This window comes from Amblyomma americanum, chromosome 2, assembly GCF_052857255.1.
Source record: "Amblyomma americanum isolate KBUSLIRL-KWMA chromosome 2, ASM5285725v1, whole genome shotgun sequence".
Taxonomy (NCBI): Eukaryota; Metazoa; Arthropoda; class Arachnida; order Ixodida; family Ixodidae; genus Amblyomma; species Amblyomma americanum.
In genome coordinates, this window is record NC_135498.1 from 9,979,282 (window position 1) to 9,997,150 (window position 17,869).

Below are 17,869 nucleotides of genomic sequence, written 5' to 3' on the forward strand. Positions count from 1 at the left end.
CAGAGTCAGAGACAGTGGACGGGACCTCCTGTAAGAACAATTGTAAAAATGAATTACAGACAGCAGATGCAAAAAAAATTTTAAAGCTTTTGGCATCATAAATGAGCAGTGAGTGAAATACGAGAAATAATGCAAACCCTTATTTGATTGAATGAAAAATGATTACGCACCCAATATAATACAGACCAATACAAAAAACAACTCATTGAATCATATAAATGACAAAACTAGTACCATATACCAAGTAAAATACTATTAGGGGGATTGTAAAAAGTGACGGAGAGCGGATTTAAAGGCACAGATATTAGGTGATTGCTTAATGCTAACTGGTAATGAGTTCCATAATGTGGTGGCAGTGAAACGAACTGTTTGCTTTCCATAATTAGTGTTAGGTTTGGGGAGTAAAAAGTTAAAGTTATTAGCAAAACGCGTGTCGTTGCGACGCGGATTTTGATCAATGCTAGTTAACGAAAAAGGAAGTAGATTTCTAACAGATTTGTACATAAGGGTACATAATTTGTAGTCGATTATTTTGGGCACTGATAAAATATTGAATGAAAGGAGCAGATGAGGGGCATTTGCAGAGTTGTGACTATAAGTGATAATTCGAATTGCTTGATTTTGAATAGTTTGCAGAGAAGATAAATGCGAATGATACGTGTTTCCCCAAGATGATATGCAATACTGAATATAGGAGTGGATGAACGAGTAATAGAGGGAAATGAGAATGGGAACATGGAAATACGGGCGAACTTTAATTAATTCCGTATCGGTGGTATCTCTGGCTTTTAAGTTTCAATTGCATTTTTTATCAGATATGTCCTAATATTTCCGTGATATGCTTCAACTCATTAATGTTCGCGGCTGACTTGAGTTAAGTTGAGTTTATTTATTTTCCACAAACAAGGAGATACAATGGTTGTGGGGGATACAAGGGGAAAAAGCTGTTTAGGGGCAGCTCGATTGGCCCCAAGCACCGTTACAGTGGCTGCAGCAGGACGGAGAGAAGGCTTATGAATAAACTAAATGTTAAACAAAGGCAAAACAAGAAACCCAAAAAGATACAGTTCAAACAGTAAAAGAGAAAAAAACAAAAAAAGAAAAAACGCCGTACACAGCTTATCACAGAGCACAGTCATGCGTACAAAAATATTTCAAGCAAGTTTATTGCAGAAAAAGTGAGCCCATCGATGTTACACTGAGTAAGAACATTTAGTAACTGCGGCAACCTGTAGCTTAACATTTGTTGGCCATAATTAGTTCGCGGATGAGGAACACACCAAGTCTCCGGAGCTCGGGTAGTGTAGGGAGCTACGCGTTTTGTGAGATTAGCGAGAGAGCAAAGATTACCTATTCTATTCTATTTGTGTCTCTACGGTAGTACAAAACCAGCAAATGCTATTGCTAATAATTGTCATTAGTTTATCCATTTTATTATAAGAGGTTTCATTAGAGCATATTGGTCTGGGACCTCTTTTTGTATGATCAATCAGTGTATGCATGTATTTTGCATGTATTTCAAGAAATAAACTTCAAACTTCAAACAAGCGAATCATGCGTCCTCGCGGTGCTTGGTGTGCCGTGTGCAATTTATTTTGAAACAAATCGAAAAAGGCATTGCTAAGGTCATCCAATGTTAAAAACCGCGTTTAAGATATTATAGCGCATATTGTAAGAATACTTTTCGCTATTAATTTTTTTTTTGCAGTTTACAGTTCTTTTCTGCGCCGTGGCATGCATTACGTTGTTTTTAGCTATCAGCATTGACGTTACCGGCGATGCCAAAGGTACAGAGGGATCAAAGGAATGAATTTAAAAGAGAATCGCAACAAAATGCGGCCCCAAAGCTTTGCAGTCAATAAGCTTGCATACCAAGTACGACGACGTTGCATTGTTATTTGGGGAAACAAGCACAGTGATGTTTCAAAGCAGCACTGCAGTTACATACCAACTGTTCGAGTCCGAATTGCGTCTTTCGTCCCATTAGCTCTCAACGGCCTAACCCAATGTGAATAAGCGAACGCGGTGACTAAGGAAGTCGTGAAATTCTGGCTACATTTTAAGACGATAGAATGGATTTAAAGATCTCTACACCTTTGTAACCTCTCCGCAAAATAAAAACCAAGGGAAGTCGACAGAAGCCAAAAAAATCAACGTAATTCAAAAGTATTCGTATTATTGTGAAATGATAAAATTACCCATTACCCTTCGATAACATTACCCTTCGAAAGAACGTGTATGTACGTACATGTGGTAGTAAAACAAAAAAATCAAGGAATCTGCTACGTGCACGCAACTGTTTATCAAACAATGCTGACACACTCTCGAGCAGTGCAGTGGGACAGAAGGAGAGGAAGCGAGAGGAGGAGGAGGAGGAGGAGGAGGAGGAGGCAAGACGTCTGGAGCTATAGGAAATGATCACATGTCAATTTTCTCCGGACAGGTCATTGTTACTATATTCTTGCTGTTGTAAACATCAAGTGTAGAAACAAGGACAAGCGAACGCACAGGCTGCAAATGTACTGCGATGATTGGACCTGCTAGCACGGTGACATTTCGACAAAGGCATATAGCGCCAAAGACTCTGGCAGCTGCCATTAAGAGAGGCACAACGCGCCTGCCTGCTTTGGAGAAACGCAGGAACAAAAATACCGAAAAAAAGGAAGAGAGAAGCAAGAAAGAGGAGAACACAGAAACACGTCGCGGGCTCCACACGACAGCATCTAAAGCACAAAAAAACACAACAAAATATAATTAAAGTAAACAGAAACGGCGTGGCGCGCACGCACGTAAAGTTCGAGTGCCGGAATAGTCTTCTATCGCAGCGCACAAAACAAAGAAGTAAACAAAACAGAAGTGCTAAACAGTGAGTCCGAATAAGACGTCATCGGGGAAGTCAAGAGAGCCGATTGAGCTTGGTCGCGCCGACACGCACCGCCGCTCGCGAAGAGGGGCATAAACAAGCGTGAAGCGCGACCAACTGCCCCAGTTACTCCTTGCGAGGAAATGCACCTGATGACCCTTTGCAGTCAGTCTCAACAGAACCAGTAGTTGCTTTTGGAAGACTAACCGCCGCAGCACTATTACTCCTTTCTGCCTAGTGTGTTCATTACATTTATACAAATGACAAAAGCACAGTGAAGAAATGCGCGTCTCATTCTTTGCGCGAACAAAAAAAAAAAGATATCTTCGGAGCTGCACAATGCAGCAAGTCCAGCTTTCTCGGGCAAAAATTTTGAAAATTGAAAAATGGTAAGACACTGTTATAGAAATATTGACGGTAATGGGCCATTATTCTGATATGTAAGCAAAATCTTTCTTTCACATTGTTTTCATCGATCGCATCGAACAGTTAAGACTGCCACAGAAAACCAATGGGGAACGCTTTTGTCGATAGCAAAAACGTGAATAAAAAAAATACAAGACTGCCGTCGGGCGATCTGCATGCGGATATATTTATTGTTATAGCAAAATGCTACATGGTATGAAAAAATTAAGTTCATAAACGGTTTCCCGCTCAAAAATACTTTCTCCAAAATTGCTGGGCATGCCAGTCTTCCTGTAGTCTCCTCATTCGCACGACTGTATGGGTGAAACGTTCAGCAGCGCACAATCAACTGAAGCGCCGTTTCGACGGAGCTGCAGGCGGAAGGAGACGCCCTTCCAAGTCAGTGCATACGCTCGGCGATCATTGCGCAATCGACGCGCGTATTTAGAAGGAGAGCCCCGAGGCGCCGAGGTAAACCCCGCCCGCGAACAGGAAAAGGGAAGTGTCTGCAACAGCAGCGACGCGTTCGTCTTGGCGCTACTTAAGAAGGTCGCGGAGAATCGGCAGGCGAGAGTCACCGAAGCGTTACCAAACCTGAAGTTACAGCTGAAGCTGAACTTATATACTTCAGCTTGGAGTTATATTTAGAACCCCTAGACTCCTCGCCAGAAAAGTCTGGGCTTAGAAGTAACAATGATGGCTGCGAAACCTGCTATAAGGAGTGAGATTGGAAAAAAAAATATATTCATTTTTTTTTCCAAAGGAAATGGCGCAGTAACTGCATTCTCCGAGCGCGCTTCTTCGTTCACTGATCACGTGACTTGCCAGTGCTTCTGGTTGGTTGAACTGCAAGCGCCCACACTGAAGATTGTCACGTTGATGAAAGGAGGTATGAGAAGAGACTAAAAGAGGGGTCGCGGCGTGAAAAAGACGCCAGAATGACGTCAAGCAGTTCGCGCCGGAAAAGAATGCAGCAGCTGCACAGGTCAAACACATTAATGAGAAAGCAAAATTGTCGAGTCTATTTTCTTTTTCTTTTTTTCAAAGCATTTCTTCAGTACCTCCACTCATGGTCGCGTGTAGGCGACCATGTTTTGCTTTGCGTATTCACTAAAAGCAAAATGCCACGTCACAGCCCTTGTAAGTTTATATTCGGATTTACCTGAAACTATGGCCGCGAATATCACGTTCAGCATTTAGGAAGTGCTGCTGAGTATTATTGAAGTCATTGCAGAACATATTACGATCAGGTCGCGTAATCGAAAACAGTTGCACGGACCGCAGCACAATTCTTTACTGCTTTGATAGCGACGTTATCAAGCGAGTCGCAGTGTCGGCAACGCTATTATCCTACACGGGAGAATTCTCAGAACATTTGCATAGTATGGGATTGTTCTCGCATCGTAATTGCAGCGCAGTTAACAAAGCACAGCTTTTGTTATTTCTTCTTGCTTCCTTAATATGATGGAAGACAATGGTGAACATTAACTCGGCAGGCGTTCTTCCTAGTTATGACAGCCGCCACGCGCGTCAAGCCACTATGCAAGGTCTTCGCGTACAAAGCACTACACAGCTGGCCACCTTGAACTACATAGGCCGTTCGGCGTATTGAAGTGAACTGCTGAGGTACCTGCTTGGCGCAGCACTGACCCTGCTGGCTCTGTCTGCAAACAACCTGCGCCTGAGTCAACGCGGACGTCTGCTCTTTCGGCCCGTCACCTCGAGCCAGTGGGCATGCACGGCTGGGGAAACGACGAATTGGGGTTACATTCGCCAAGCCCGTTTGCAGACGTCCATGGCTTCATGATGTCGGCGAACGAGTGCAGTTTCCAGCTGGTCAAACACAGTGAAAAATTCTATGAGTCTACTGGTCGTCGCAGTGGCCTGTGATCGCACCGCATTCCCAATTGCACGAGGCATGGTTGCACCACAGTGAAATGGAACGCGGAGTTCACCGTCTGTCGTCGCGATCAGGGACGAATTTATGAGCCACTAATAGAGTAATAGAAGGTCAATTGGAAGTTGCTAAGCCACGCTTCACCCCCCCCCCCCCCCCCTTCTTGAATATCCGCTCCTCGACGCGGCTGGGCTTATACTGGCAGTCATTGAACAAGCACTGTCTTTGCAAAAGTAACCGGGCGGGATAGTTTGCTTCTCACTCGTGTAGTGAAGCATAAGTGTGCTCCACATACCCAGCAATTCTGGACAAGCGCATTTTTTCACATATCGGCGGACACCTGAACCGCGCCGTAAGGGAAAGGATCAGTCTCTCCTTTATGCCTTCACTTACGGCGCGTTTCAGGTGTCCGCCGATATATGAGACAGATGCTGCCCCATTTCCTTTCCGAAACAGCCAATTCCAACTCAGTTGCTTATGAACGCAATTTTTCATATACCATAATATTCCACTACAACAATCGTTATATCCCCAGATCTCCCCTCGGAAGGCTTGCATTTTTTTGCTATTACCTTTTTTGCAATCGTCACAATCTTTCCCCGTTAGTTTTTTATGGCAGTCTTCACTGCTCGTTGCGAGCGATAAACAAACTTAAAAAAAAAAGATTTTGCTACGCATCGAAAGAGTGGATTATTACCTTCAACATTTCCGTAGCAGTTATTTATAGTATTCAACAGTTGCCTCGCAATTAAATGTGATGTCCAAGAATCCCTGACTTGTTATACGACTGTGGAGCAAATCATGCAGCCTAGCTACTTCCGGCAAAGATAGTATATACCGCCTGATCACCCGTCCCGCATGCGGGAAGCGGGGTTCGATCCCTAGAACCACCGAATTCCCAACGATTGTACCTTTCTTTTTTTTTTTTCTTCACTGGGCACAAGCTTTCCCCTGGCCTGGTGCTCGGGTCCTCCGGGGTGAAATGCTTAGGCAAAATGGATCATTCACCCCCCACCTGGGGACAAAAACATGCTAATCCTGGCGCTCTTTGGCCAAGCTTCCCTTGCGCCATCAAAGTGGTAATCACTGCGCAAGTAGATCAGGTTAGGGGTGCTTGACGCGCGTTGCAGGCTATTCATCGCCGCAAACGGAGCCCCTTCTCCGCGCAAGGTGCGCGCGCTGTGCCGGCCGGCGGACGCTCCACTTTCTTATCCGCGGCCGCTCCGATGATAGCGAGGTCAACAGAGCGCGCGCCTTCTCGAGCGCCTTCGCTCTGCCTTTGATTGGCAGCAGGGCTGCGCACTGGCGCACTTGGCTCGCGCCGCCTGTAACAGCAATGCAAACCACGCACCTCGGACGCCCGTCTTGAAGACCGCGCCGTGCGTGCTTCACCGCTAGACGTGCAGTTCTAGCGCAGCTCCCTCACCCTCTCCTCATGCTGCTGCCTCGAGTCTTCGGGTCCCGTCGTCAAGGTAAATAGGCAGCGGTTTGCGCCAGCACCGCAAATGTGAACGCGCTAATTGTGGCCGGAAAATGGAAAGCGTATGCGCTGCATTCGACGCGCGAGCGTTCTAAACGGGCAAATATGCGATTTGTGGTTAGCACAATAGGCAACGCTCAGCTCGAAGTGGGTTTTCTAAATCGGATTCGCACGCCCTCGGATACTTGCTGGTTTAGTTACACCTCAATCAAAAGAGTTGCTTTGCATTATAAGACGACTATCTCAAAAAGAAAAATGTCAGTTCTCGTCAGCGTCGTGGACAAAGAAATTGCACCCATAGTTCCGCAGTCTTCAGCACTCATTTCGACATTTCCTCGCAGTCCGGGATGGGCCTGCATTTTAGGAAGCTCCATTGTCTGCGGTCTTAAGACCACCAAACTTAACAGGAACGTCGGGATCGTAGTATTTCAGTGCCGTATTTAAGTTTACAGAGTAGATCATCTTGCATTGCCCCTTGTGCTGCCCGCAAGCTTTCTGCTGCCTATCCCGTGCATGTTCCTGGGAACTGTGCTGGATTAACTGAGGTTATGCGATGGCTTGAATCGCGCTTGTATGAGCAGGACCACGGTGTGTGTGTACGTGCACCTCACGATGTCACTCTGGTTTAGGAATTAGTCCGTAACGTGAGGTGTTCGAGGTGTATCGGTCTGGAGCTGCCTTGATTTGCAGGCTGGAAAAGGGACACTGCTTTGTCGGGGGCTGGGCTCTTTCTATACTTCATCGCCACAAGAACTTCGCCGATGTTCGCTTTTCCCTGTTTCGAGAGAGGTTCTCCTTCGTCGTAACATCTCCGCGTTTCTGCATTGAAGACACGATTTGGGGTTCCAGTGTGGGTAATGTCTGCCCGGAGGTTTGCGTCTGGGCAAGCGGGCTCGCTCATTAATTTCCCAAGTCGCGATGGTGTCCAGTCGTTCAGATGGCGCGAAAGCTGCCCCAGAATTGCTGGTGAGTGTCCGGCTACTCTCACCTTTTGCATCGTACGATCTCTCCAATGCTATTCGCCGCCTGTTTACAGGAGGTAATCAGAGACCTGGTTTGGGAGCAGTTGGGGATAAAGGTTAATAGAGAATACCTTAGTAATCTGCAATTCGCTGATGACATCGCGTTGCGAAGTCACTCAGGCGACGAACTGCAAAGCACGATTAATGACAGACAGGCAAAGCAGAACGGTGGATCTGATAATTAATACGCAAATAACTAAAGTAATGATCTACAGTCGCGGAAGGAAACATCAATTAACTATTGGTAGCGATGTCCCTCAAGAGAAAAGTGTATAGCAGCTGTATGTGGCTGGTATTCATCTATGGGGCAGAAACGTGGAGGCTAACGAAAAGGATTCAACTTAAATTGAGGAGAGCGCAGCGAGCTATTGAAAGGAAAATGATAGGTGTAAAGTTAACAGACAGGAAGATAGCAGAGAGGGTCAGGGAGCAAACGCGGGTTAATGACATCCTAGTCGAAATCAAGAAGACATGGGCTTGGGCAGGGCAGGTAATGCGAAGGCAAGACAACCGATGGTCATTAAAGGTAACGGACCTGATTCCAAGAGACGGCAAGAGAAATTTAGGGGGCGGATGAGATTAACTAAGACGCTTGCAGTGATAAGGTGGCTGCGGCTGACACAGGACAGGCTTAATTGGAGAGATATAGGAGAGGCCTTTGTCTTGCACTGCGCGTCGTCAGCCGGCTGCTGCTGCTGGTGATGACACTCAGCCTTTACGTCTAGAGGGCACATCATCTGGGCTGAGTGGGACGCCGTGCATGGTATACGACTACTCCAGGACATGGTAAGCGCCACGCCTGTGCCCTTTGATATCGAACACTGCAAAGTCTTCTTCCTTGAGTTCTCCAAAATCCCAATACGCATGAACTGTTCTATTCTACGGCTCCGCCTGTATGCGGCCATGTGGCTAGAAGTGAAACCCACGGCATGTCCGGGGGAGGAAGGCAGAGCGGAGAAGCTAGGGTGCCGCAGTGTTTCGGCCGTGCAGCTAGCCTTCGCGGAAGCGAGCAGAGTCCCTCCCCGCCGCTTGCACGGCGCTCGTCGACAGGAGGAGACTGGTTCCCTGCAGCCAGGAGCCGCTGCATCGGCCGTGCAGCGCGCAACAGTGACGACTCTAATCTAATCTAATTTGGCACTGTCACCCGTTATTCCGGCACCTTGAAACTCTCCTCTGCGCGAGCTCTCCTCGCAAAACATGCAGGCCACTCACAGGACGACTCTGCAACAACTTCGCAGCGGGTGAGGGAAGGAAGAGACGAGGGAGAGGGGGACGCAGTGCATGGAGGGAAAGGCGATCGCGAAAAGTTACGCGTGCCGCCGACGAGGAGGTGAGTGACACATCGCTCTCGCTTTCCGCGGCTGCGGCGCGGCTTCCTCTCTCTCTCTCTCTCGCCCTTGTCGGAAGCAGAGCCTCTCCCTCGCAGTCCGGTTCGGCCGGCGAGAGGAAGAAGAGAAAAAAACGGGCTTCTCTGGATCCGCCGTCGCCGCCGCTCGTCGGTGTTTCAAAGCCGCACCGCCGTGTCACCTGTCCGTGCGCGGTCTCTCGTCGTGCTCTGAGAAGCTCGGATCGGTCGCCTACGAGGCCACACGGCAGCAGCAGCAGTCGCCAGAAGTCCGGCGAGAAAGGAGTGGGCAGGTGACCGTCGTTGACGTAAGCGGGCCTCGCTGGCCGGACCGACTCTACGGCGGGGACGGCAGAAGAGTAACGGCACGGCGACCGGAGGAGAAGTGTCTCCGGGGGGGTTTCTCTTACGCAGCGCCTCTGGGACTCCATCGGCTTGGCTATAATCCTGTGCTGTTTGTGTGTTAGAAGGGTCGGTCGCAGCAGGAGGAGCAGCGCGCCTTCCCAACACCCAGGTCAGTCGGACGACGGAGTGGCTTTTTTTTCTTTCCCGCCAACTTGACGCGTCTTTCAAAACTCGCATTTCCCAAGGCGGCGTGTTGAACGCAGTTTCCCGAGCGTCCTCTTCAGAGAGGAGGGAGCTTTAAATTTCGTATACGCTTTCAGCATCTTCACGCTGTGTGCGTGTCTTTCGCCGAGCTGTTCTCCATCTATTTGCATTCTTTGATTGCATTGAATACCTTTATGCCAGTGTCGTTTCGGCGCTGGTTTTTGTTAGTTTGTTTCGTTGTCGTAGATTAACTCACGCTAGAACAGGCAACAATGCTATTCGCCTTGCCTTGAACTGTTGATTGTGGCTAGAAGGCGCGTGCACAGACAAAGGCAGGGTTTCGGTGGAGAGAACGTGGAGAGCGCGCGATAGTAGTAGCAGTAGTAGTAAGTGGCTTCAATAAAATAATAATAGAAAGGAAGGGAAAGATTCTTGCTAGCCCCGGCATCTGCCATCGATACTGAAGCGCCTGAGCTGGGGCAGCGGAAATAAAGGATAGCAGGCAGAATGTAGAAGTGAAATGAAAGAGGTCAGGGGGCAGGAAGAGAGGATAATCGCGCGCGAGAGCGCCACGGTTCGCTTTTTGCCTGTGCAGAGAAGCTAGCGCTCCCAGGGTACAGTCAAGCTTCAGGCTATCAGGTAGTAGATGGAGAAAATAGCGGAGACTAGGACGAATACACCACAAATTCTACGTATACGTGCACACTTCCCGACGAATGCGATTTGAAAGCGCAGTTGTGCTTGTCCTTTCGTTCAGAGCTTATAGTAGATCGTCAGACATCGTAACGCGGTAGCGTTAAGGAGCCCGTGTCGCAGAAATGCCAGCGCCGTCGTCGGCGTCGTTGACCGTGAGTGAAAAGTCCACGAACACTCCTCAGAGAAACAATCTATAGGTGGCAGGTGTGGACCACCTAAGTCGCATGCCTCGTGATGTCATCAGCACCTGCCCACCGGATTGTGAGCAAACTGCCCAACGTGGCAGGTGGCGGTTAAATGAATGACTGGTCGCGAGAGGTTGCTCGGGAAGAGCCACTTGGGTCGCACAAAACCCACCGGTGGCAGCACCTGCCATCGCAGGGCAGTGGCGCATCGCTTAACCGCTACACCGCTGCGCCAGGAGTGATATGAGGACTTCCGGGGACCTATCAATGCAAAGTACTGAATGGCCAATCCTGTCCCCTCTAATTTTTCTCCTACCAAAACTCATTTAACTTTAAAAAAAGTCCCGACGTTACGGAAACCACCTGGCTCCTTCTTCAGGGGTGACAGGAAGCAGTTTAATTTGCAGCTTTCCTCCATATACTTAAAAGCCTATATTTTCCAGGAAAGTGAGACCCAAACACAAGCAATCACGGGAGTGTAAAAAGTTCTGGAACAGCAAGTCCTCGTTGCATGTATATTGCGCATTGCCGATGTTCGAGCTTTGAGCCACTGCGTTGAGGCAGCTTGATTTGTCGCGCGAATTTTCATCACTCTTACATACGTGACAGGAAATGCTGACACGTAAAGAGGCGCCGCACAGACCTCATCAGTTATCGTGTATTGAAAGTAACAATATTACTTATTTGGACGTGACATTCGCCCGAAAACAAATCCGTCTGCGAATTCACTGAAGTTCACTTTTGGCGATTACAGTACTGAAGCTCGCTGAATGCGTTTCAGTTTCTGCGCGCGCTCCTCCCGTCAACAAAGAAGCCGCTGAAAACAGCTGCGAACGCAAAAGCCATTATTATATACTTTGGTTACTATGACTTTCGGGCATGTTCTACATATTATAGTGAGGTATATATCTACAAACATGAATCCCGCTACAAGCAATACAATAAAAACAAAATCGCCGCTCTCACTTCGGCATTAAATGAGCGTCTTTCCAAGCGCCACAGTGACCACTGAACACTGGGCCCTTTGCGTATAGAAAGAAAAAGCGAGTGTGACTTCGCCTCGCACCAACCGTGATAGGCGTCAGAGCGGTTCTCGAATATTTGAAAACTGCGTGCTTAAATGTCACCAGCGCACGCAGAAGGGTTTTATATTTTCATTTCTTTATTTCAATCGGTCTTTTATGACATCTATTTTGCGCTCTTTCCTCTCTTTTGCCATCGTTTCTACCACCGTGCCATGAGTGGAACAGCGAAACAGAAAATGTTTCTAATTCTCCTCCCGTCACTCGTTTCACTATCTGTTCTTTCAGTTTCTCTTTTTTTTTATCTTTTAGGACACGAGGAGCAACGTAACGTCGCGATGAATATTATCATACATATATATCTATTGATTTGAGTCGACATGCGTGAAGGGCTCATCATCCGCTGAGGAGTGGAGAATGTCGATCTTCTCAGGCCTATTTGTTTTTTGTTTTTTCGACGGTTGCTAAAGGTTCCCGTCACAGACGAAGCAGTCGATTTAGCATCTCACAGTACAGCTTGCTTGATGATTATGTAGCGATGCGATTATTGCTACCAGCTTCGTGTACCTGGCCCCAACAGCTAATGCGGCAAACTATATATTCTAATAAACGGCTGCTGTTACGAAACTTGTTCGCGGACAAAAGCGCGAGTGGAGGGAGCGCGGATTAAGCTCCCATTCGTCGGTAATTCACGAACGCGTTACAGCAAGTGGACGGGAGACCTTCGCTTTCCAACCCACGCGTGCAATGGCTTATCGCGCTGCATATCGTTATTACAGGACACGTTCAAACGTGTGCAGTCGCCCTTTCCTGGTCTTTCACTTTTTTTTTCTTCTATCCGGCAGCGCCACATACTACGTCACGCCTCCCCGTTTCTGCTGATTTTCTCGCGTATTACGAGCTCCGCCGTCAATTAGAACAGGAAGGCGTGCCGGCGTCCAATAGTGCCTGCCTGTCCATATTCGCAATGGTGCATGACGGACAGTTCACAATGGGCAGTACGTGAAGGAAACAGTTTTCACTTCTTTTCTGTGACGAATATACTGAGGTTGCCATGCACATAGGCAAATACCTAAACAAACTTACAGTGATCAAATATTGTAAAAGTCGCAATAAATTTACGCAATGGGTTGAAAGAGCAGAACTAAGTTGAAGATTCCATCAATTGAAAACATTGTTAATAGTGCGTTGAGATTTCAACACCATTGCCACCATTTTAGTACGGCAGTCTATTTCGTCACACTGAGCTTTTAGTTGCAGCTGTGTATGACGGCATGCATGTCAGGCAGTAATAAGGACGAAGAAATTACACACGAAAATCAGTCTGTACGTTAAGAACAAGGCTTCGCTTAGTCGTTACCGAGTTGGCTGGAGTTTTTCTCGACCTTTTGCATAGCGTCGAGTTTGGGCGCTACGACCCTATTGTTTTATGTGGCATTCGCAGTGATGGATGGCAGTGTAGTGAAAATGCCGCCAGGCTCAGACGTCCCACGGTGCTTTCGCCTCAGTGCATATCAGCTGCAGAGCAGCCTGTCGGGCGTGAATGACGGCGTCTCGCGCGGGGCCTTTTCCTGGCGTTTATCAGCGATAATGAGGTGTGTGTGCCTGTCCTCCGGTCGTCTTTTCCCCGAACAGCACTTTTGCACGTGCGCCTCTTCGTTTGGCTAAGAAAGAAGAACCGGAACCGCCGTTCGTAACCTCCATGAGGCCGTCCCGCTTTCTTGAGCCATGGAACGCGTTTTACTTCCGCCGGTAGCAGTCGCTCTGCAACGCATTCGCAGACTTAACGCCGGCCGTTCCAGTTGCTAGTTTGCCCTGATCTGCCGGACCGGAGAGCCCGCAGTGACTCAGAAGGCAATAAACATTCAGGTCATTTGAATTCGTTCACTCAGCATCGAGATGTTGGTTCTTGGGCATGCTTGTATCTGCCTGTATACGCTTCTGACGCTTATTTTGCAAGGGCAATATTAAAAGCAGACATACGTAACCAGATAAAGGGATCTAGCAAAGGAGGATGATTATTGAAAAGTTCTCGCCAAGTTTCACACACAAGGGCATACAGAGGCACAGGTTAACTCTGATCAAGCATTGAAAATGAAAAATTGGCTGCAAAAGTTTACGTGATGCATGTGTTCGGAAACGAATTTGTTACAGCGCCGCCCCGCGATCCAGTCGCGTGATATTGATGCAAGCGCATGGAGCATGCAAGTCCCCTATGCTTTCCGCCATTTTAAGCAATTAGCTTATTTGATGGCACCGAAACAGGGATTTATTAGGAAAGGAGCGAGGGAGGGGTGGGGGGCGTTACACAGGAAAAACCATGCAAACCAAGATGACCTATGCTCATTAAGGATAGCGGATTGGATTCAAAGAGAACGCGAGCGTAGCATAGGGCGAGAGAAAGTTAGGTGGGCTGATGAAATTAAGAGGTTTGTGGCGACAAGGAGGACAGGCTTAGTTGGAGAAATATGGGAGAGGCCTTTTTCCTGCAGTGGGCGCAGTCAGGCCGAGGATGAGAACCAAGTGGTGAGTGGTGGGGACAAAAATGCTGAAGACTGAAAACGAAAACGCAGTGCACGTTAAAGATCCCCAGTGGTCGACATTATTCCGGAGCCCTCCACTACGGCACCTCTTTCTTCCTTTCTTCATTCACTCCCTCCTTTATCCCTTCCCTCACGGCGCGGTTCAGGTGTCCAACGATATATGAGACAGATACTACGCCATTTCCTTTCCCAAAAAAACAGTTATTATTATTATTATTAGTCCCCACGACGTTGATGCCATCACCTGTCCATCAAGTTTTGTAAACATTTTAAATATGCACTGCATAAATATCATGTAGGCAATCATATTCAATTGATATTTGCACTCCCACCCTTGTGTGATACCCCCAAAGTGGGGTTTTTAAGGTAATAAAGTGAAGTGAATTGAATAACACAGTTATCTACGCAATTCGAGATGTTAGTCGATGGCAGTGTAAGAAGATACTTCTCTCTTCGCTCACGGGTTATTCTAAGGCCGAAAGTACCGTGCTGTCTCGTGCATCGGCAACCGAAACGCGGATATGGAATGGAGCTGCCTTTTCTCGCATCGTGCTGCGAGCCGTGCAGCTGGGTTTCAGTGCCACTGTCATTTCTCTTGCTCGAGTCACGTGTTTAATTGAACCGGGCAAGCAAATGTTGACCTCCAAGGGCGCTATGCCTGGTCTGAATGAAAACATTGGCCGTGCAGTGCTGCAGGTCTCAGCGGGTGATGCCATTTATTATATACACTCGACCTTTATAGGTATACGCATACCGCTGGCCCGCTCGCTGTTATAAAACGCTGCCGCTCTGGTCTTGGAGGTCGCTATGCGGTTCGGCCTTCACCGCGCGCCGCCCGGCTGCACGGTGCTCCGACATTGTTGTCGGGGCAGCTCGGTGGCGTGACGGCTGCGTTAGGCGGACATGACTTTCGCATTCTCTGTCGGGATTATCGTATTCCCCCTAACGACGCCATCTGGAGCGCTTCTTTTTCTCCGTGGTCATACTTGCGCGGGCTCTCTGCTGACTCTAAAAGCGACTGCGGCCAAACCGATTTGTCACTCGAGGCAGTTGTGGCTGCGCCCAAGTGACGCAATTAGATTCTTGGCGAGGCTCACTTTAGCTGTGCCAAGCCACTTCTAGCCGAAAAGGCCGTTCAGAGCTACTACGCTCGTTCTGCGCAGTGTACGAAGCGTTTGCGTGAGTGTGCGAAAAGTGGGAGCTACCCTGCGGCTGCCTGATGTGTGGGAGACCTCCACGGCTGTCATTTGCATTCAGGCGTCATAGCTAAGATAGGAAGAGGTGGGTGTTATGTATACGAAGGCGGAACATGACGTTGGTGACTGGCCTACTGTTCTGGAGCACCTGCAGCGCGTCATTCATGGCCGTCCATTACACCAGCCAAGTACTGCGCACAGTATCAGCGATGTAGGCAATCTCGCCCATAGTAGGACATCTGTGGTGGCGACGAGAGCAGCAGGTACTGAGTTAATCCAGTGATAAGGGAACAGAAGTGAAAGCGATGGCTTTGATGCAGTGGAAGACACTCAGTACGATTAAAGTTTGAGCGGACAAAAAAGCCACAAGCCTATCGAGAGCCCAGCTCCCTCTGGTGATGGAAGGAAACGTCTCCAGCCTGTCCCGTGTGACATGGTCTTCCGAAATGCACATGCGCTGTACTTGTCATCACAGTACTTGTATCGAAAAGGTACATGCGCCATAATGACAAGTACTGATTAGTGTACATGTAAAAGTATACTTGTCACTCACAGCGATACTCAGTCGGGTCGCGCTTCGTCACTGCTTTTCAGGACTGTGGTGGCACACACGTCAAGGCACAAGTCGCCTCCGCAGTGCGGCCTCTGGTCGCGAGCGGGACAGCGCAGTGACATCACAGAGTGCGCGTTAAAACCATCCAGGTGGTCGAAATTAATTTTCAGCCCTTCACTACGACGTCTCTCGTATATAGCCCAAGTGCAGGTTAGAAAGGTTAAACCTCACATTCGAACCATCTAACCTTCAACAGTGCTCAAAGCAGTCTAGGTCTTAGTTTACGCTCCCTAATAACGTGTACCAAAACAGCAGTGCGCGGGCACGTTTGCGTACCACGCCAGTAAAAACGCGGGTTCGATCCCGGCTGCGGCGGTCGCATTTCGATGGAGGCGAAACGCAAAGGCGCCCGTGTACTGTGCGATGTCAGTGCACGCTAAAGAAACCCAGGTAGTCGAAATATTGCGGTGCCCTCTACTAGGGCGTGTTTCATAGCCTGATCTGCTGCTCTTGGACGTTAAACCCCCATAAAAACAATACCAACCAATTTTATCAATTCTTGGCTTCCATCAGGATTTTTCGCTCACGGCCAACAACACCGCCGAAGACGACAGCGGTTTTCGGGCGACGCGGAACCCTCAACGCTATCTCCTCGATGTCACTGGGTGGTCTGCGCGCGCATTTGCGCTGATGCGCTTCGCTGCTTGCCGTCGGGTCGGCCCGCGTCGGCAGAAGAGCAGAGCGCCTTTTCACAGGAAGAAGCCACGCGTCAGCAGAGGCAGAAACGGATCGCCGCACAGGAAATCTGCACCCGTTCGGGGAAACCGGAGATTCCTGCCTTTCTGAGAATGGTGCCCCCACCACCTTTCTTTTCTTGTTCGTTCGCTATGGTGCAACATTTTCCCATTACTTTGCATCCGTTTAATGAAACGGGCATACTGAATTGCGCCAGACCTTTTAACACGTACCCGTACGGTGGCCACCCTTGACGCTCGCAGTCTCGATCCGAGGGCAAACCGTGTGGTAAGCGGTCTTCATTTTACAAACTAGTGTTACTCTTCTTGGAGGAAACCGGAATCGTTCCGCAACATTTGTCTTCAATGAGCACTACGCACTCTACGCTGCAGCAATTACCGCAGAACACAATTAGGGAAGGTATCCTTGAGTCGTCTCTGGAAAAGCATGCTATGCTAACAGCCAGGCAGACCTCTCCTGTATTCATTAAAATCTCTCCTCCTCCTCCTCCTCCTCCTCCTCTGAGCCATCCCCGTCTGAGCTAAAATTATTGATGATGTGTCGAATATACTTTGGGAGGGCAGGCACAAGCAAAGATTCCGACCATCTACCCACTCACTTCGTTTCAGGCCTACGGGACCGTGTTTAAATTTGGGAGGTGTAATTACCTACGCTTATTTTTAAAGGGTCGTTCCTTCACCATTCAGTAGCTTAATAGAATACGTTGTCAGAGCTTATTACTATGCAATTAAAAATTAAGACGGTGTTCCATGCCATGTTATCTAAGCTGGTCTAACCAGTGGAACTTCTCTATTCTCAAACGATTTGTCCCATATTACGCGCAGTTCTCCATTCTCTCAGAGCCCACACCCATGAATGACATACGCTTTTTAAACGGAATACTTTTTTGTTTCGTGACCTGCGCAATTTACGATTGCCTATCGTTCTCAAATCACGCCGGGACGGATGTTCACTTAATGCTCAGTAAATAATTAAAACAAAACGAATGACCCGTAAGGCTGCTGCTCTTAGTGATTCGTGAACGCGCCGAAACACGGAAAGCATCTTCAAAAAAAAAAAATTGTGGGGTTTCACGCCTCAAAGCGACTCGCACTGTGGGGGACGCCATAGTGGAGGGCTCCGGAAAATTTATACCACCTGGAGTTCTTTAACGCGTTTTGACACCGCACAATTTCGCCTCCATCGAAATGCGACCACCGCGGCCAAGATTGAACCCGATTCTTTCCGGGTCAGCAGCCGAGCACCATAACCACTGAGCCACGGCGGCGGCTCCTGAAAGAGGAGTTTCATGCTCCGCACGGTTGTATTAGATGCAATGAGGTAGAGCCCTAGATTTCGCGAGTTGACGCGGAAATTT

At 48.3% G+C, this 17,869-nt stretch overlaps 1 protein-coding gene across 5 annotated transcripts in view; it reads left to right on the forward strand.

Annotated features, from left to right (window-relative positions):
• Positions 1–17,869, forward strand: part of LOC144120532 (monocarboxylate transporter 12-like) — a 45,475-nt gene that overhangs the window by 5,575 nt on the left and 22,031 nt on the right. The window contains exon 1 of one of the 5 annotated variants that reach the window (XM_077653049.1): positions 6,466–6,637. The exons of 2 other annotated variants lie outside the window; for them this stretch is intronic. In XM_077653049.1, coding sequence (XP_077509175.1) covers positions 6,601–6,637 — 37 coding nt within the window. In that variant the 5' untranslated portion in view covers positions 6,466–6,600. Of the gene's footprint in view, positions 1–6,465; positions 6,638–9,100; positions 9,527–17,869 lie in introns of those variants that run through there. 2 more of the 5 variants (XM_077653051.1, XM_077653050.1) reach the window with 2 other exon arrangements.